Source organism: Mirounga angustirostris, unplaced genomic scaffold (assembly GCF_029215605.1).
Source record: "Mirounga angustirostris isolate CCGP_5_RB_7025 unplaced genomic scaffold, mMirAng1.0.hap1 SCAF_13, whole genome shotgun sequence".
Lineage (NCBI taxonomy): Eukaryota > Metazoa > Chordata > Mammalia > Carnivora > Phocidae > Mirounga > Mirounga angustirostris.
This window is the reverse complement of record NW_026991721.1, coordinates 39952544-39972613: the sequence shown is the minus strand read 5'-3', so window position 1 is coordinate 39972613 and position 20070 is coordinate 39952544. Positions and strand designations below refer to the sequence as shown.

Here is a 20070-nt window from a genome sequence, read left to right as displayed (position 1 = left end):
AACCAAAAACAAGAAAAAAAGTAACTGCAGACAGAGAAGAAAAGACACATTATCTTTAAGGATGCAAAAATAAGACAGTTGACTTTTCAACATAAACAAAAGAAGCCAGAACACAGTGTAACGAAAACTTCAAAACACTGGGGGGAAAAAACCAAAAAAACCCCAAAAACCCACCAACTTAGAATCTTATCCACAGTGAAAATATCCTTCAAGAGTAAAGATTAAGAATTTGTGTTGGCCAACCCACACAGGGCTTCTGATCATTGAGAGAAAGGAAGCACACTGTGATTTCCACATTCAACCCTCCTTTCTCCCTGAGGTCATTTTCCAACCACAGTCAAGGAAAGGAGTGTAAACAGAAGCAGCAGATTCACTGGGTGTAAGAAACAGAGACCAGCATGCAAGGTTGTCGAGGAGACTGGGATTTGGAAGGAAGAGTACTGGAGATGGGAGAGCTGTAAAGCCCCAAATCTATACAAAGGCACACCCCTGGGTTCTTGGCTGACTGCTTTTGGAATTGGTAATGTCCTTAAGGGGAAAATGGTACCAAATGCTGACCTCACACTTTCACCTTTCCTCTGATTCGTGGCTCCATACAGAGCTCTGACAACTCTCCAGTGCCTTCAAATATGGTTTTTTGTTTTTTTGTTTTTTTTGTACTTTAGCCTCCTTTTCTATTCTCAGAGGAAGTTATTCAAAGTCACCTTCTCCACCATTGCTGGAAGCAGAATTCTTTCAAAATTTCAAAGGCCTAAGTAAATGAAGGAATATATCATGTTCACGGATTAGGACACTCAGTATTATAGAGATGATACAATTCTCTCCAAAGTAATCTACATGTGATGCAGTCTCAATAAAAAAAATTCCATTTGACAGTGGGGGGCGAAACTTGGCAAGTTGATTCTAAAATTGGTAAGGAAATGCAAAAGACCAAAAATAGGTAAGATATCTGTGAAGAAAAAGACAGATACCTTGCTTTTCTGGGTATCAACACTTACTTTGAAGCTCTAGTCATTAAAAAAGTGTGATACAATGATAGACAAATAGACAATGGGATAGGAAAAAAAAGAGCCCAGAAATAAATTCTCACATATACGAATGCTTAATTTATGACAAAGGTGGCAGAGTACAACAGTGAGAAATGATAGTTCTTCAATAATCTGGATATCTACATAGAAAAATGAAACCTGATGTCCACTTCACACCTTACTTAAAATCAATTCTAGGTGTAAGAGGCAAAACAATAAAGCTCTTAGAAACCACTATGCAAAAAATTAATACTATGGAAGAACATTTTTATGACTTAAGTATAGGAAGACTCTTTAAATAAGATGCAAAAAAAAAAACCACCCACAAACTACAAAGGGAAAAATTTATAAACTTGATTACCTTAAAATTAGTAATGTCTACTCATTAAAAGACACTGTAAAAATACAAGCCACAGAGTATTAGCAATTTGTTATCATCAATACGAGGCTTTGTGTCAGATATTTCTTGCGCTCCACTGCACATCCTCTAGGGCCCCATTTTACTCTAGCTATTCCTGCTGTGGGATCTCATTTAGCCTCACCTCTCATTTGATGCCCTATGGCTTCTTGGCTGCCCCAATATGGGGTTCATATGGGAGACACATGTGGGATCTGGAGATATGGGGGACACCCTATGGGTGAAACCCTTGGTCATTGGGGTCCCTGAGCTAGTAGATAAGTGGTCTTCTCTTTCATACCTCAGGTTAATTTTGAGGTGCATTTTACATGGCTCTTCAGAAGGCCCCAAAGAGATTGAGCCTGTTTCCCACTACAGTCATCAGGTTGAAAAGGCACCCTTCTATTGGTTTCTTCTCTTTCCTTCCCACTTCTGTTCCATAGGATCATTTCCCAAGTAAACTATCATCCTGCAAGTCCTTGCCTTAGGCTCTGCTTTCTAGGAGTAACCCAAGCTAAAATAGGCTTATATTCAGAAACCCTACAGATCAACAAGGAAAAGACATGCAATCCCATAGAATGACAAAAGTCCTGACAGGTACTTTACTGAAAAAAAAAAAAAAAAAAAAGGAAAAAGAAAAAAAAGAAAGAAAGAAATCCAAATGGTCAATGAACATTTGAAAAGATGCTCAATATCATTAATAATCAGAGAGATACTAATAAACCTACCCCATACAAATCAAAATGGCTAAAGTTTAAAAAAAGTTCTGTAGGGGCGCCTGGGTGGCTCAGTTGGTTAAGCGACTGCCTTCGGCTCAGGTCATGATCCTGGAGTCCCTGGATCGAGTCCCGCATCGGGCTCCCTGCTCGGCAGGGAGTCTGCTTCTCCCTCTGACCCTCCTCCCTCTCATGCTCTCTGTCTCTCATTCTCTCTCAAATAAATAAATAAAATCTTAAAAAAAAAAAAAAAAGTTCTGTAGTGTAAATTATCTATTGTTGTATAAGTTACCCCCAAACTTAACGGCTTAACACAATAAACATTTATCTCACAGTTTCCACGAGTCAGGAATCTGATTAGCTGGGTGCCTCTGGCCGAGAGTCTCTCACAAGGCTGTGATCAAGAAGGCAGCTGGGGCTGCCATCATCTTCAGGTCTGCCTGGGGAAAGGACCCACTTTCCCAGCTCACTTACGTGGCTGCTGCCGTCCTCAGGTCCTTGCTGGCTGTTGGCCCATCAGTTCCTTGCCCTGCAGGCCTCTCCATAGGTTAGCTCGCAACATGGTTTCCCTCACAGTAAGCAAGTGAGAAAGCAAGGGAGGATGCTCAAGACAGAAGCTAGTCTTCTTGTAACCTCATCTTGGAAGTGACATCCTGTTATGTTCTGTCGTATCTTTTTTATTAGAAGGGAATTGCTAGGTCCAGCCCATACTTAGTGGGAGGGGCTTACACAGGATGCAAATACCAGAAGGCAGAGATCACTGGGGGCTGGAGTATCAACACTTATTCCAGAGGCTGCCACCACAGCGAGGACGCGGCACAACTCACATTCACGGTAGGACTATAAATTAGTACTCCTACTTTGGAAAACAGTTTGCATTTTCTACCTCCATTGAAGATATGCTTATCTTATCACCTAGCAACTCTACACTAGGTATATACCAAAAGATATATGAATGTACGTGCGCCCAGAGACACACACAAAAATTTTATAGCAGTCTTTTTGTAATAGCTCCCAACTGGAAATGCCCAAATGTCCTTTGACAGTAGAATGGATAAACACTCGTCGAATACTCCTACTATGAATACTCCACAACAGCAAAACAAGTGAAACTGAGTTACAAGGATGACTGTAATGAATACAGCGTTTAGTGGAAAAACGCCAGACACAAGGGAATGCATTCTTTATTAGTCCGTTCGTGCACATTTCAGAAAACAAACAAAACTAAGCTATAGAATTTGGTGATACCTGCTGAGATAGTAAAACTATGAAGAAGCAGCAAGGAAGTAGCTACCACAAGCGTTTTCTTTCACAGGAGAGGGAGGGAGGGCCTCCTGAGCGGGAAGGAGAGTGGAGGGCCTTCCGGCTTCCTGGCGAGCTGCATTCTTGACCGAGGCAGCCGTTGTACAGGTAGGTGCTGGTGCTCTGATCTTCTCCCGAGCTGTACCCCACATCTATCTGTGTGTTAGGCCCTGCCCTAAAGACAGCTTTCCCCAAACACACATCCTATTATCCAGCAGTGCACAAAAGAGGGCCCAGCGGAGGGCCTGGCCTTAAGTGCTCAGTGGATGTGAACCAGGACCGTTTCCAGGACTCCCACAGGTAGGAAATCCTGTCTGCCTCACTTTTTTTTAAAATTATGTTCAGTTAGGGGCGCCTGGGTGGCTCAGTTGGTTAAGCGACTGCCTTCGGCTCGGGTCATGATCCTGGAGTCCCGGGATCGAGTCCCGCATCGGGCTCCCTGCTCAGCAGGGAGTCTGCTTCTCCCTCTGACCCTCCTCCCTCTCATGCTCTCTGTCTCTCATTCTGTCTGTCTCAAATAAATAAATAAAATCTTTAAAAAATAAAAAAACAAAAAATAAATTATGTTCAGTTAGCCACTGTACAGTACCTCATTAGTTTTTGACGTAGTGTTCAACAATGCGTTAGTTAACACCCAGTGCTCATCACAGCACGTGCCCTCCTCAATACCCATCACCCAGCTACCCCCCTCCCCTCTGAAACCCCCAGATTGTTTCCCCGGGGTCTAGAGTCTCTCATGGCTCGCCTCCCGCTCTGATTTCTCCCCCCCTCAGATTTCCCTCCCTTCCCCTATGGTCCTCCGTGCTATTGCTTATGTTCCACGTATGAGTGAAACCATACGATAATTGTCTTTCTCTGCTTGACTTACTTCACCTCTTGACCACTACGACGGGCGCAAGAAGGAAAGGAAGGCTTGCCTTTTGCGGCAGGGTTGGGCCCCGAGGGGGGCCGGGGGGCGGAGCTGAGGCCTCTCTTCCCCTGAGAGGGCCCATCTTCTCTCTTCTCCACAGCAGGAGGCAGCGAATGAGAGGGGGAGCAGGACTGGTTGAGGGGCCCTCAGGTCATGAGTCAGGGATAGGGAGCCCTTTTCGAGCAGTCACTGGAGCTCAGCTCTCAGAGACCACCTGCCTGCCCCACGTGACTTCAGCGAGCAGCTGCAAAAGCCCTCTCTATCCACCTCCCCATCGCCCCCAGAACTTCAACGAAAAGGTCAAGGGAATTTTCTTCCCCTTTAAATGGAATGACTCTTTCTTGGGCCCATAAAGAATTATTTATCAGATGTTCATGGCACTCCGAGTGCCTTTACAGGGCCCAGCCGTGCTCTTGAGACACAACAGACAACTTTCTTCCTGAATGCTCAGTTTGTAGGCCAACTTCAAAGCCCAGGTCCTCAGCGCAGGGCACAAGGCTCCAGTTTGGGAACTGACATCAAAGGGGCAGGCTCAGGTTGATCTGATGTCAGGTGGACAGCCGCAGGGCTGCAGGGGGAGGCCTCAGAGGATCCGCCTGTCCTCGGCCCCTGGAGAGTTCAGGGAGGCAGCCTGGCAGGGACACGGCCTTGTGAACCCCAACTTCAAAAGCCCTGGGCAGTTTTCACCTGCTGCAGGCACCTGTCTAAAATGGCAGACAGGGGCGCCTGGGTGGCTCAGTCGCTAAGCGTCTGCCTTCGGCTCAGGTCATGATCCCAGGGTCCTGGGATCGAGCCCTGCATCGGGCTCCCTGCTCGGCGGGAAGCCTGCTTCTCCCTCTTCCATTCCCCCCTGCTTGTGTTCCCTCTCTCGCTGTCTCTCTCTCTGTGTCAAAATAAATAAATAAAATCTTTAAAAAATAATAAAATAAAAATAAAATAAAATGGCAGACAGGGACGCCTGGGTGGCTCAGTTGGTTGAGCACCTAACTCTTGGTTTCTGCTCAGGTCCCGATCTCATGGATCGTGAAGTCAAGTCCCGCGTCGGGCTCAGCAGGAGTCTGCTTGGATACTCTCCCCCTCTGCCCCTACCCAGCCCCTCTCAAATAAATCAATCTTTTAAAAAATAAATAAAATGGCAGACAGACAGTGGAGGGCAGCAGACTGGGGATAACAGATGACCCTGAACCTGTTTATCCTGCCAAACCAGGGAAAGGAGATGGTAGAAATGTGGAAGAGGCACCTGGAGCCCCGCTGTTCACAGTAAGGATCACACATGAGGGCAAAGCAGCAGAGTGAACACAGGCTGAGTGCTCCCACACCAGCAACAGTGTCCAAGCGTGATCTCATCCAGCCCTCACGATCACCTAGGACGGGGGGGTACTCTGATTCCCATCTCTCAAGAGGAGGAAACAGAAGCTTAGGGAGGTTCAGGAACTTGCCCAAGGTCAGAGTTAATAAGGGTAGCTTTGAATTCCACACTCCCTCCTCTTACCTACTACTCAAGGAACTTATAAAGAGGGTAATAGCGATGCTCTCCGGGGGCTAGAGTATAAAACACCTAACAGAGCAGAGCAGAGATAGGCAAAGTCATCTGAAGAAAAGAAGAGGCTCCCTGGCCAACAAGCCTTGACTTCTTTCTCTCATTCAGTGTTCAACACATTATTTCTTAGCCCCTTCTTGTGGCAGACATCATTCTGGGCAAATTATCTAGAGATAATTTGAACAAGACAATACCCTTGCTCTCATGAAGCATATATTCTTGTGAGGGAGACAGGCAATGAGTAAGTAAACAAAGAATAAGAGCGTGGTATGTATTAAATGATCGTAACTTAAACGCAGGTGAATAACGTATTTCTTTTTCTAATGCTTCCTGTGGGGCCGGAAACTGTGCTTAGCATTTTCTGTGTAATAACATTTGATCCTCACAACAACTCTACTGAGGTTAGTCGCTAATATAAACCTTTATTTTACAGGTGAGAAAACTGAGGCATGAAGAGGTTAAGTAACTTGCCCAAGGTCACAGCTGACCAAATGGAGCAACTAGGGTTAGATTCCAGGCAGTCTGGCTCCAGAGCCTGTGCCTGTCACCTCTGCCTCCTGACGGCCTCCTTTCCATGGTGTCAACCTACTAAGAGGAGACCAGCTGGCCACGGTCACAGGGGAAGGGCGCACCTGAGGGCTGGTGCATCTTATTCTGTCCTGAGAGGAAGCCCTGCTCCAGAAACATGGGCGTCAGGTCTCGGGATGGGAGCATCCTACAGTGGAGACAGGACCTCAGCTGATGCTGCTCAGTGACACCAGGATTGTCCAAGACTGCCCTGGTCTCAAGACTACCAGGCAACCTTCCAAGGAAGACATGGCCTCGGGAAGGGAAGGGGGCGTGTCAGGGAACACTAGCGGCCTGGCAGTTAGGTTCTCACCCAGTTTTCTCCATCTGTCTTCTGAGCCCAGTGAGCATGATCGTTGCCCGGGTAAACAGCCCAACTCTCGCTGCTGACAAATCTGGTTTCTGAGCCCCAAAGTCCAGGGACAGAGGGCTGGGTCAAGCATGCCAAATTAACAGCTCTCCATGGGATCCCCAGGAGACGCTCACTGTCCAGTCACAGCCATGGTGGCGGCTTGCGTGTGCTGAGCACATATTGCTCAGTAGGCGCTGTGTTAGGCCTCTCCGCAGGCTATCCATGAGCTCACCGTTCTTACCAGATGCAACTCTATTTCAAGTGACCCAGAATCCTAGGCCATAGGACAACCCCTCTTTCCAAGGTAACAGCAGCCAATATAATGATTAAAAGCTCTCTGGAGTCAGATACAAGCTCAAATTTCTACCCAGTTGCTTACTAGTCATGGAGCCATTGTGCCTCAGTTTTCTCGTGTGTAGTATGGGAATAATACCTACCATCTGGGTAGGCTAGATTATGTGACCAGATCAAAGAAAGCCTAAAATCCCACGGGAGGGATAAATCATTATTTCTCACTCCCTCAAAGTTAGCTGCAGACCTCGGGTCCTCTCCTGGGCAGCCCCTCCCAAGTGGGGACTTAGGACCCGTTAGCTTGCATCTTGTGGCTGCACTTTTCAGAATATGTGGCTCCCAGATGGCCACTGCAGAGGAAAAGAAAGCTGGAGGGAGCCACACGGGCTCTTAAATGGCTTCAGTGTGGCTGTAGGAGAACGAGGAGAGGATCTTGGGCTAGATAGTCTCCAAAGATGGCCACTGTCCATGCTGTCCCTTCCGGTCTGTGCATGCCACACTCCACCCTTCAGGAAGCCGAGTCTATTTCCCTCCCCTTTAATCTGGCTAGCCCTGAGCCTTTCCTTGTTTAGAAAATGTGGAGAAAGTGACCCTATGCCAATCCCAGAGCTGGCAGCTCAGATCCAGAGTCCAACTGCCCTGAGACCTTCCTGCTGTCACAAAGACCAAGCACCTGCCTGGAGAGACTGTGTGGAAAGATGGAGATGCCCAGCCAGCTCCCAGCTAGGGTGCCAGACACGTGAGGGAAGAACCCCTGCCTTGCACATCCCACACCTACAATCACTGCATGGAGAAAATCTGCCCAGCTGAACCCAGTCCAGACTGCAGAATCATGAGAAATAAGACATGGTCTGGGGCCAGCTGGAGGAGACATAGAGAATGTGAGTCCCCATGGACAGAGGACCTGAGTAGAAGCTTGAAGAAGCTTCTCCCCAGAGTGAACCAGAGCATGCACAGCCCTGCTTTGGGGCCCATGAGACACAAAATTAGAGAGCAAAAGATCTTCCATTCATGGACAGATGCAGCCTGGGAGGGATGTGGAGGGTTGGCGAGGGAAAGATCCACAGAGACAATCACCTGTCTGGCACTTCAGGGCTCTGCAGCCTGGGGAGGGGGCTACAAGCTAGGCATCTCTCCTGAGGCACAGGGGCAGTGGCCTCAGGGCCAGAAGGCATCAAGAAGCTGTAAGTAGAAGTGCTCCAACTTGACAGGACTATTGTGAGCTCATGTGAGATATGCCTGGGGACGCCCTGAAAAGACGAGGGAGGACCTGGGCAGAGGCCCCACACGGTGGGCAGAAGGGGCCAGAGGCCACGAAAGCTGCAGTTACTGTCACTGGGCCCTCATGTGTGCCCACCTGTCTCACGTGGTCCCAGGAAACACAGGTAACAGCAAGAAGGCCTGAAAGTGACAGCAAGATGTTGGCGTGTGTGGGAAACCCCTTCGCCGGCTCCCAGAATTAGGCAGGAGGAATCTGAGGAGGGCTGGTCTTCCCGCAACTCTGGGCAGAGAAGATACCCAAAGAACTGCTTACTAATGTGATTCAGACCCTGTTTTGACCTCCACAGGCCACAGTCTCTAAGGCTGGGGATTTGGCAAGGACACTAAGCGGGTTTTGCTGAGATGCCCAGAGTCTACATTCTCCTGGCATAGGACCTAATTTTCTAGCTCCTCCCAGAGACAAGTCTGCCTCTGAACCTGGATTCGAGGTCTAGGAAGGAGATGTCCTCTAGATCCAAGAAGCCTCCAGAGGCAAACAGGGATTTGGACCAACAGTGAGCCAGGGACTCAAAGGGGGCTGTGAGCCTTCAGGGGGCGAGGAGAACCCCTGCTATGTGTGGGGAAAATGAGACTTTGTGGAAGCTTCCAGGACCCAGGGCCAGGATGGCGAGAGGAACCACTGCTACCGCCCACAGAATTAGCAAAACGCCCCAAGATATCAAGACAGTTAAGGATCGAGATGCGGCTCAGGGCTCTGGCAAGGCATCTGCGACTGATTAGTGATGTCAGCCCAAGGGCTGAGGACAATGGGAGCCTCGTGTCTGACTCTGTGACCTCAGCTGAGGGACTGTGTCTCATTCCCTCTCAGTTCTAAAGCAGAGTGTGGGAGAAAGCTAGCAGCCGAGCAGTCAGGAGCCCCTTCATGAGGCCAAAACCCTCATTTATCAGGAGGAGCTCTTAGCAAGTGCTTTTTCTGGCTCTCCATGTAAAAGCCTTTGAGAAGCTCAGCTGCGGAGCCTCTTCTCTGACCCCTAAGCTGAGCTCAGAGGGGTCCCTTTTAGGATCCTTTTTTAGGGGCTGCTCCAAAGCCCAGCCCCTCTGGGGCTCGTCCGCACCCTCCAACCATGACCCGCACCCTTCACGGCAAGCCCACCCCCACTTGCGCCCTGGCTCCAGCCTCATCTGCATTTCACATCCCTTGTTGGGCTGTGGCAGAGAATACTCAACAGACTCATATTAAAAATGCCCTTTAAAATTCAAAAGCTTTGAACTAAAGAAATATCTCGAGAAGTTTTCATGGAAAGTTCAGCTCCGTGGGTTCAATTCACTACACTTAGATGCACCTTTTCAAATAATAGGGAAAAAATGTAACAGGGTCAGACCCAATCAATATGCTTGTTCAAACAGAATTGCAGGGACTGTGATGTGCACACATTTTGTACTCTGCCTTTGTACCTCGCCACTCGCTCTGAAGAAAGGTTTCTTTGCTCGGAGAGCAATGAAAGCGATAGCCTTTGGAGTGGAGGCGGCAAAGCAATGGTGTGTTTACTGGGCCGGGAAGGGCTGCCATTTTTTCCCAACCCCCCAGCCTTGTCTCTTTGTTCTTTTCATAACAGCACGAAACCCACATGGGCAAAGTCCCTCAAGCATCCCGGCGTCTGATGCTGAATCAGAAGCAGGGGGCTCCCAGAATTTGCCTACCATGTCTCAGAAATGTGATTTGTGGATTAGACAAATAATTTGCTGCTTCTTTCTCACCCTTGGTGTGAACACAAAAGGACTTGCCATGGAGTACTGTAACCACGGGTGGAGGAAAATTCCAAAGCCCAAAATGGGTTCTTGTCTAGCTGAGCCAGGGTCCACATCCACCCCCACCCCTGCCATCCCCAAACTGACTTTGGGCAGATAGAGGCTTCCCTGGCCTTGGGCTATAATCTTTAATAGCCAGGAAAATTCTAGAGAACCCAGTGTAACGGAAGACCACAGCCAAGGGATTAGAGGGAGGCAAACAGGCTCAGGGAAATTTCTACTCTCACAGCCAGCCATGACAACAGGCAGAGAAGTGGATGATGGGGAGCAAACAAAAGGTTTTCAGCATCTACACTAGTCTGGGGACCTCTATTTCATGTGCACTCAGAAATGCAGGTGCAACTCAGCTTTAATCACTGAAACAATGCCCTGGACATGTTGAGGACCTGGGCAGTTCAGGAAGCTAAAGTGGGAATTATCCCTAACCCTCACTGCATACTAGATCCCAAAGTGTTCCCATTGTTCCTGCTAAAATTAGATAGACATCCTGAACTCAATTTAAAGTTATAACTTGGGAGGGGATGTCGCAAATGGATGCAGGAGAAGCAACATTTGTCAATCACGATCCCACTGTTTAAAACTCTGCTCAGAAAAAAAACAAAAATCAATCAATCAATCAAACTCTGCTCAGGCCCTGTGCCCCTGTTAAGAAGCAAAGCTGGAATCGCTAGGCCACGTGGGGTTTTCCGGACTGGTCCCCACCTGGAAGGTCCCCAGTTGGCACGTGCTTTCACAGATGGCCCCATCTTACCTCAAGTAATGAATCCTCTTGAGAGGGTTGAGAACGGGCCCTGTTGCCTGCTTACGCATGACGTGGCTGGAGCATGCCTCTTCCAAACCACACGTGCTCTTCATGGAGTCTGAATTGAGGGCCTGTCATGCTCTCTGTAGACTGAAGTTTGGGTCACAGTTCTTACAGAAGAGACTACCCCTTCTCCTGGCTGGAGCTGGAGAGAACAGGGAGCCGCCTCGTTCCCTCCTACACAGGACTGTATGTGTGAAACAGAAACTGAGACCAACAAACAGAAGAAAAACGTGGACATGTTTTCGCTGAAAAAAAAGTCTGTGTCTACCGATGGCCACCCTGTGTGTAGGGGGTACTGGTTCCTGTATCTTTTTTTAAAATTTTTTAACTTTTGCACTCAGTTATTGAGTAATCTCTGCTCTCCCATGCCTCCCTCCCCCGCCCAACCTCTTTTATCTGTTATGGAGAGATCTCCAAATAATGCTTAAAACCAGGGAGTTGTGTTATTTTAAAATTCAAAAAGAGATCAGTAGTTAAAAAGCAGCAGTGTTCCCTGCTCAGAATGCCTTGGAATCTATTCTGCCCAGTTTAAATAGTTGGAAACTCCCTCTAAACCTTGGGTGCTCTTCTTGGCAATAGAGAAAAACTGCCGTAACAACAAACTTGGAAATACACACATCCCCAAGCTGAACTGGCCTCCTGGCTTCTGTTTTAAGCCTACATCACAAGTCAAAATGAATTAAATAGAAATCCAGGTTGCAATGGTCCGTCACTAACCCACCTCACTGGAACGAGCTGGCGGCGTGTGGATTGGAAAGGGTTCCCTGGCGTCCCTCTTGCTATCTTGGATTGCAGTCTGCCTGCCAAACCAACCCCACGCGGGAGTCCACAGCCCGGAGGCCCCTCGACTGGGGTGGAGGTGGGCAGCCACTGTGGGCAAATGCTGAAGCCCCACCAAGGGCCCAGAAGCACAGGCCTTCCTCCCCCAGGGCCTCCGAAGTCAATCAAGTGTCAAGAACTGTCAGCAGGGGCGCCTGGGTGGCTCAGATGGTTGGGCGTCTGCCTTCGGCTCAGGTCATGATCTCAGGGTCCTGGGATCGAATCCCGCATTGGGTTCCCTGCTCAGTGCAGAGCCTGCTTCTCCCTCTCCCTCTGCCTCTGCCTCTGCCTCTCTGCCTCTCATGAATAAATAAATAAAACATTTTTTAAAAAAAAAAAAAGAAAAAACAAAACAGGGTGCCTGGGTGGCTCAGTCAGTTGAGCATTTGACTCTTGGTTTCTGCTCAGTTTGTGATCTCAGGGTCCTGGGATCAAGCCCTGTGCTGGGCTCCACACTTGGGGTGGAATTCTGCTTGAGATTCTCTATCTCCCTCTGCCTCTGCCTCTCCTCCTGCTTCACGTGTGCATGCGTTCTCTCTCTCTGTCTCTCTCTCAAAATAAATAAAATCTGCAAAAAAAAAAAGAACTGTCAGCAGGAGAAACTTTTCATAGGTGAACACAAGCAAGATCGAGAGCTGACACTGGGGATTTTCTAAAGAAACGGAAAAAAATTGATACAGGCCACTCATGAGGACAGAGCCAGCAAGAAGCAGGAAGCATATCAGGTTAATATTTTAATCTGTACATCACATTTTTTGTTTTGCAAACCATTACACTTTTATTTAAATTAACTTTTTCTTGCAAAATATTCATTTCATTTTTCCAACAAAATCTTATAAAGGCAAAAATAAAATCTTATTTTGGCAAATGTCATGAAGTTGATCCTGGCAGCATATGGAGTTAGTTAAAAATAGACAGCAATGTCTAAATATAGTTAAGATTTTTTTTTTTCCCGACCATAGTCAAAGACAAATTTTCATTTAAAGTGTGGCCCCACCCAATGGAGGTTTTTTTCTTTTTTTCTTAAAACATCATTTTCTGTATGCAGAATATCATGAGCTCATGACTTAACTAAAGGGCCACAAACACTGCGCCCGGCTTGGCAGCCCCCTCCTCTCTGGAGACTGGAAGTCAAGTCCAAATCCTACTGCCTTCCATCAGGGATGTTGGGGGCACATTGCCTGCCCTCTGGCCACCAGATCCATGTCCTGGGGAAGCTGACCTAGGTGCTCCAGGGCAGGCAGCAAAGCCCTATCACAGCGTAGTGTGGAGTCAGGGAGTTTTTAGGTAGACGCCACCCAGTGTGAAGTTTATTGCTTATGATACAACAAAAGGTGCTTCCTCTCACCTTTTCTGTATTTCAAAATGTATATATATATTTTTTTTAATTAAAGCAAACTGTTCTGTTTTTCCCAAGAAGAGCCCTTTGCTGAGAGAGCCTCATGAACAGGTTGGGAGCCAAAGCTCTTAAATACACTACTGCCCCTAAACCAAACCCAAGGGCCAAGGTGCAGACTTGGGCTCCAATGGCAGCCTGGTGGAGCTTCCCCGTTCAGAGCTGGTCATCTGGCTACGTCAGGGACAGCTGACCTCTGCAGCTAAGGACCCTTCTTCCCCCAGATAGCACGCCAATGAGCCCAGTGCTGGGCTCCACTGGAAGCACATATCAAATCCCACCTCCACCTGAGTTCACTGGATCTTGGACTGGCCTCTGCCTGCCCCGCCCTTCTCCCTAACACACACCTACCACCCACACGGTACCTGAATCTGTATGTGCAGCTCCCAAATCCTGCATCCTCACCTTTTCCAGCCACTCAGCCCTTGAGGTGAACATTATAAAATATACTCTGATTCTAAAATACAGCATCAGTATTTTACAGTGTGTATCAAAAGTGCCTTTGTCATATGTAAAAAGGAGTCTGAACTAAAACAAATCGGGGGGGGGGGGGCGTTGTTAGGACCTAGCCCTATGGTGAACTCCTCACAGTTGGCGGGCTGCTCCTTCCTCTAGCCAGAACCCCTGCTGAGCTGGAAGGGGTTTCCTTGGGGGAAGAAAGATCAATCTTCTCGGAAGAAACTGGTTCCACTGGGTCCCTGGCTCCAGACTTCTCCTTTGCACGCTGGGTCACGGGTCAGTCACTGCCTGGGCTGGCAAAAAGCACAGGACACAGTGAGGGGCTGGCCGGATCCCAGCCCACATCTGGGTAGCAGGCAGTGGGCATGTCTGTTACGCACACGACAGGGAATGGCAGGCTGACAAGACAGAGAGCAGCTGAGCAGGGGGCTAGGGCAATGCGGCCGCTGCTGGGGGACCCTCAGCTTCTAGGACTCATGGGCCCTGGGCCCCACCCTTTCTTCACTCCTACCACTTCCAGAAAGTTTTGCCAGACACATGCTGGCCCCTAGATTGGGTCTCTGCTCTGATAGGGCAAAAGGCCTGAGCAAAGAGGACTCTGGGGTCAGTTCTGGCCCTGCCCTTCATTCACTGAGTCACTCTGAGTAACGCTTGCTCTCAGCCTCCGTGAGTCTCATTTTTTTAACCTAAAAACAGAATGGTCATACCCACCTCCTAATGAGTATTTACCCTAACAGGAGGGCAAACGGGAATGCGGATGCACTCTGAAAAAAGCATTAAAGGCCTATCTCACAACTACGGGGGTGTCAAAAGCCTGGAGGAACAGGGCCTCTCCTGGGCCTCTCCCCGGCCTCTCCGTGGCCTGGCATGGTGTCACCATACTCAAATCTCCAGGAGAAATCCACACACCCTACTGTGGCCCCAACAGGTCCCTGTGGCCTTTACAAAGGACGTGGCTGGAGCATTTCCCTGTGGTTCTTCAGTCGCGGGGTCTCTAATGCACACTTTCCGAGAGCCTGGCCCAAGCAGGCCAACCTCTTCCTTCCACCCTCAGGCTGGCAGGGCACCAGGCTGGGGGACACCTGCTGAAAATCACAAACCCCCCACCCCAATGCACACACTCTCTGTCCCTCCCTTCTGCAGACACCTAGAGCTCCTGGGCATGGCCCAGATGAGTCCACAGTGGTGACAGGGAACAAAGGCTCTGAACCTGCACCGTAAGGGTTCAAACCCTGGCTCTGACACAGCTTCAACTCCTTGGGCAAGTCCCTCAAAGTCTCTGAGCTTCATTTCCTCATCTATAAAATGGGGGTGAATATCTTCATAGGGTGGTTGTGTGGATCGAAGGAGAGGCTTAGCATAATGCCTGGCACATAGCAGGTACTCAACCCTGCCAACCGTTAAATACATACAGAGGAAAAAGAGGGAAGCCCTACAAATTGATGGCAAGATGGAACGTCAGGGCGAGGACTGCTGAGACTTCTGGTCTGACCCTCCCCTGTCCGGGTGAGGCAAGTGGGCTCAGGCCACGGACTCACTACAAGACTGGACCAGAAGCTGGGCCTCCTGACTCCTAATCCCTCCCTGCCTCTCATCACTAAATGCTCTCATGGGGAGGTCCCACAAGGAGTGGTCCCAGAACATTCTGAATGCTGAGGGCCAACTTCACATTGCCTTGGGTGGCCTCCCCCTGAAGCTTCCCTTCCTCTTCCCCTCCTGAGGTGCTCAAGTGCCGAAAAGGGCAGTCCTAGTCCTTGCTCCAACATCAATTCCATTTGGCCTGGAGTGAGCCTCCATCTCCTCACTGGGCCCGTTTCCGGGATTTTTCTGGTCTTCCAGTTCTTCCAATTCTCTGGCCAAAGCCCGGAGAGGCTGAGACTAACTCTTCCACCCCAAGCTGGCAGCCTGGCCTGCACTGGTCCCTTGGGGCACTGGGCTCCCTGCAGGGACGAGAGCTGGGGAGAGGGAATACCGTTGTAGCTTCTATTTCAGGGAAGCAGGGGGCTTGGATCACCCAGCCTCTCCTGTAGCAAAGCCACTGAGAGCTGAGTTCCTAAAAACCATCCATCCCCCACCTGCCTGCCAGTCCAGGGCGGTCTCCCCAGCGGCCGCTTTGCCTGTGGAAGGAAGCAGGAAGCGTCAGCAGGTGGCACTGCAATCATCCCGGCGGCGGCCGAGGGGAGGGGAGGGCATGCTCGGCGCTAGGGGAGGGGCAGGCCAGGCAGGGCTCTTACTTGGAAGGTGTTAGACAAAGGTGTAGTGGAGTCCGTTGCTTAAGGGGGGGTAAGGTGGCACCGTCCTGGAGGACAGGGGGGCTTTAGGCGGGAAGAGGGCCAGCTGCTGCGCTAGACGGGCACACAGGAATTAAGCGGGGCGTTAGGCTCCTCATCTGCTCCCGGCAGCACCAGATGCCGCACACTCAGCAGGGCTGCAGTGGCGTGGGCCGCGCTGCCCACCACTAATGGCCATGGGGCCCGGTGGGGGCCCGGCTGGCACCAGCCTGCAGTTCCCAGATATGCCCCTGAGCTAGAGAGAGGGAGCCAGAGTAAGGAAAGGCTGCAGGAAAGGGGGCCACTCGGTGGGGAGGTGCAGGAGGCCCTGCTAAGTGCCTGCAGGGTGTGCGCCAGGGCAGGCTTGCCTGCCAGCCGTATGGAAGCCGAGGTCCACGTGGGTAGGGCAAGCTCAGGCTAGACACCTCACGGTGTGGGCAGGGGGAGTCTCCCTGCTGGACCCCTCCACATGGAAAGGAGTCAAAACGACCACGATGGGCCACAGGGAGCCCCCAGGATCACTGGGAGGAGGGGTCTGGGTGAGTCTTCTACGGTCTCCCCAGCCACACCAACCACCGGCTCAGCCCACTTAGCATGTCTTCAAAGGAGTGAGGACAGCAAGGACTGTAGGGACTCTGCAGGATCACAGCATGGGGGGAACAGGAAACAGCTTTCCCCTTGCCCGAGGCTACTCCCCTGGCTTCTCGAAGTGATGTTCAAGCTCTGCTCCTCAGACCAGACTTCCAGAGCCAGTCCCCTCAGGGTCCAGCAGGCCCCACCCTTCATCACTTCCAGACCCTTTGGCCAGGGTTGGGGGCCCAGGGGGGCTGTGACAGCATTTCAGGCTCTATGATCACACCCTCCCTGGAAGGCCTAGCGCACACCCGGCCACAGGCACTACCCAGACACACAGTGGCCCCTGCATCTGGGGGACAAATAGCACTGGGTCAACTGGGAGGGCACAGACGGGGAGCCGAGATGTGGGAGGGAGGAGCCACGCGTCTGTTTCCTTGCTGAAGAGAAAGCCTTGTACACACACATACACACACGTGTGCACATGCACACATGCCCCTTCCCATCCCATGGTGACATTTTTTCCCCACTGGCCAGCAAAGTCCCACTTCCCAAGTACTGCTTACTGGCACAGTCCACTCTGACAAAGGGGACAGTGGCTCTGATTGGGAGCCAAAGCAGGGGCTTCAGGGGGGACTAGAGGGGCCCCCTTTACCTTGCCCCAGCAAGAAATCCAAACACCAGTGCTTTCCTGCCCCCTTTCTGTGAAGCCAGAAACTTTCGCCTTGGCCCCTGAGGCCCCAGAAAAACCTGTTCTTAACCCACATTCTCAGAGAAAGCTGAACAGCAGCACCACTCCCAGATTTAAGAAGCAGCTAGAGACACCCTCTCCCGGACCTCTCGCCTCTGACACTCCGTAGCGCTCAGGGTGGTTCTCTCACCACCCGCCCCGCCCCACCTCACCTCCCAAGCCCTGGGGTGTTCGTGGGACAGGAGAACATGCCACTGCCCTTCAACTACCAAGCCTGACAGCTGGTTTTCTGCAGACTCCCTGACAGGCCATGCTGGGCTCCGAGCCCAAGCAGCGAGTGGGAGCCAGACTTGGAGGCCGGCCTCCTTGGCCTCACCTGCCACCTGCTTGCTGCGCCGGGAGGCCTCAGAGGCCAGCGTGTGGGAGACGTTGATGATACGCGCCTGCTCCAGCAGCTGCGAGTCCAGGTCGGCCACGCTGTTCCGGTCCTGGCCTGAGGGTGGCGGCCGGTTGCACACGCTGCAGGAGGGCCAGAAAGCAGGCTAGGGCACTCCCCACCCCGGCGTCTGCCCCAGGAGAGGAGGGTCTCCCTGGCCTAGAGGCTCTCACCCTTTTAGGGGGCATCAGATAAACACAGTGCCCTTTCTCTCTAGACAAAGGTGTATGTGCTTCTCCCAAACACCCAGCCACAGCTTTGTTCCTCCTCTGGGGGATCACGGCCTTAAGAAGAGAGTGCCAGCTCTGCGTTCCTATTAAATCCTGAAATGAAAAGGCTAATCTAACTCTGAGAGGCCCTCCAATACCAGGTTTATGCTTCTGAAGCTCCAGGGGCTGGGGAGATAGGAAAGCCTCCCGTCCTGGCCTCCAGGGAAGTGGGCAAGGCCTTTGGCACCTCAGGACAAGGCTGAGCCCCTGGCTCTGGTCTAGGGATCTGTGTGAGGGAACATAGGCTCTAACTCCGGAGGACCAGCCTTGGGGTCGATCTCCAGCTGTGTCCACCTCACTGTCACACTTGGCTCCGCTCCCTACATTGGCCAGCATCACAAGACACAGATCTGGGGGCAAAGGACCAGGGTGGCCCTCTATTGCGTATTTCAGGACTTGCAGATGACCTAGCAAGCCTCCTCACAGATCCACTGGTGCCATTCTGAGAGCCAGCCTGCCCTTTGCAATAAACAGGGCTTACCTGAGTCAGGGACCCGGCAAAACATGCACCCTAGTCAGCCTAGGCCAGGGCCCAGGTAGTAGAGACACCCCCAGGGTAGGCCTAGCAGGCTGTCAAGACTCGAGCATCGTAAGAGCTGACCTGGAACGAGCAAGGATGTTGCGGATCTTCTCGGCTTTGCGATACCGCGCCTGCAGCTCCTCAAGGCTGGGCGGTTCCTCAGGGTCCAGCTCCACGTAACGCTCAGGGATGGAGACCTTCTCTGGTTTGGCCAGCTGAGGAAAGGACCGGGCGGCAGTGGCAGGGGGGCTCAGATATTGGGTTTAAAACTTGCTCCTCGCCCTGTTCCCCAGCACAAGGAAGCACACGGAGCCCACAGAGTTAAGTAACTTGCTGAGATCAATGCAGTCCACTGTGGAGTCGGGATCTCAACTGTGTTCTTTCCACCACACCAGATAACCTCCTTCAGGCCAAGGGAAGGGAAGGGGAAAGGCAAGACAGCGAGACCGGAAGCCCTCAGGATAAAATGATTATCCTTAATGCCGCCTTCAATATGAGCTGAGCCCTGCCAACCTACACAGCCACACTGACCCCCCGTGTGGTCTCTGCCCCTGCTCTTTCCTCTGCACGGGATGTTCTTCTGTTCACTCCACTCCTTGTGACCCTTTGGACCTCACTTCCAGAAGTCTTCCCTGCCCCTCCCCACTCCACCCCTGGTATCCCGTCCTGTTTTCTGTTTGTCTCTCTGCTGTCTAGTGCAGGGACCTGACACTCAGTAGCCCTTTAGCAAATACTCCTTGGGTGGGTGGTTGGGTGGGTGGATGAAAGGAAGTGATAATGCTTTCTGTCCCTACAGAAGCTCCTCTGCTCTACAGTAAGCAGCCATGCAGTATCCACTGGTCGCAAGAGGACATGTCCCCAGCTCCCCCCAACCAGTCTCTGATGTGAGCCCAGCAGCAACCTCAGCCTGCTGACACCCTGCTTAAACTCAGAATGCTAAAGGCAACTTTTGCATACCCCAGGGAATTTCTTCCTCCTTGAACTACAAAAGCACATTAAAATGAGGTTGGTTGAAGCTTCTAAAAACAAGCTAAATCCAATCCCAGGGCAGATCTGGACTTGAATTTAAACCCATGCAGAACCTTTCATTCTGGTCAAAGATGGCAAGAAATCAGCTCTTTTCTGTTATTTCCAATGAGGGCAGATCCAGAGGAAGGAAGTAGATTACATTGTAGCAGGAGGGATTTAGGTTAGAGATAAGAAAGGACTTTTTCCCCTGGCTGGCAGGCCAATTAGGACACCGCGAAGCATACTTCCATTGCCAAAGCAGCAGGGAGAAGCTTCTTGTGTGAATCTGAGAAAGCACAGACCTTTGGTTGTTGCAGAGGTGCCAAAGGGGAAAGGTCTGAGGGTGGGGGACCAGCTTCCTTAACCTCTGGAGCCCCAGCTGACCCCAGAACTCAGCAACTCCACAGGTATTAATTTTCCCACACCCTGCTAAATCTATCCTTCAAGTAGCGAGAACATTTCCTCTCATAGAGTTTCAGGGCACGCCAAGTCCTCATACAAATATTTGTAGGGTATCTGTGGACCTCTGTGTACTTCACTCAACAGAGTTGTCACTTGGGAAATATTTACAGAGCACCTACTACGCGCCAGGCCCTGTGCTAGGCACTAAGTGCACAGAGATGAACCAAACAGCCATAGACACTGTTCTACAGAGCTTACAAATGGCACAATATAGGCCACAGGAGACCTC

General features: G+C 50.7%; 1 protein-coding gene across 1 annotated transcript in view; it reads right to left on the bottom strand.

Moving 5' to 3' along the window:
- Positions 1-12508: 12508 nt before the first annotated feature.
- PLEKHA7 (pleckstrin homology domain containing A7) overlaps positions 12509-20070 on the bottom strand; it is a 213415-nt gene continuing 205853 nt past the window's right edge. The window contains exons 25-28 of the mRNA XM_045895292.3: positions 18453-18586; positions 17523-17665; positions 15847-15957; positions 12509-13905 (exon numbers count right to left, since the gene is read on the bottom strand). Coding sequence (XP_045751248.1) covers positions 15857-15957; positions 17523-17665; positions 18453-18586 — 378 coding nt within the window. The 3' untranslated portion in view covers positions 12509-13905; positions 15847-15856. The remainder of the gene's footprint in view (positions 13906-15846; positions 15958-17522; positions 17666-18452; positions 18587-20070) is intronic.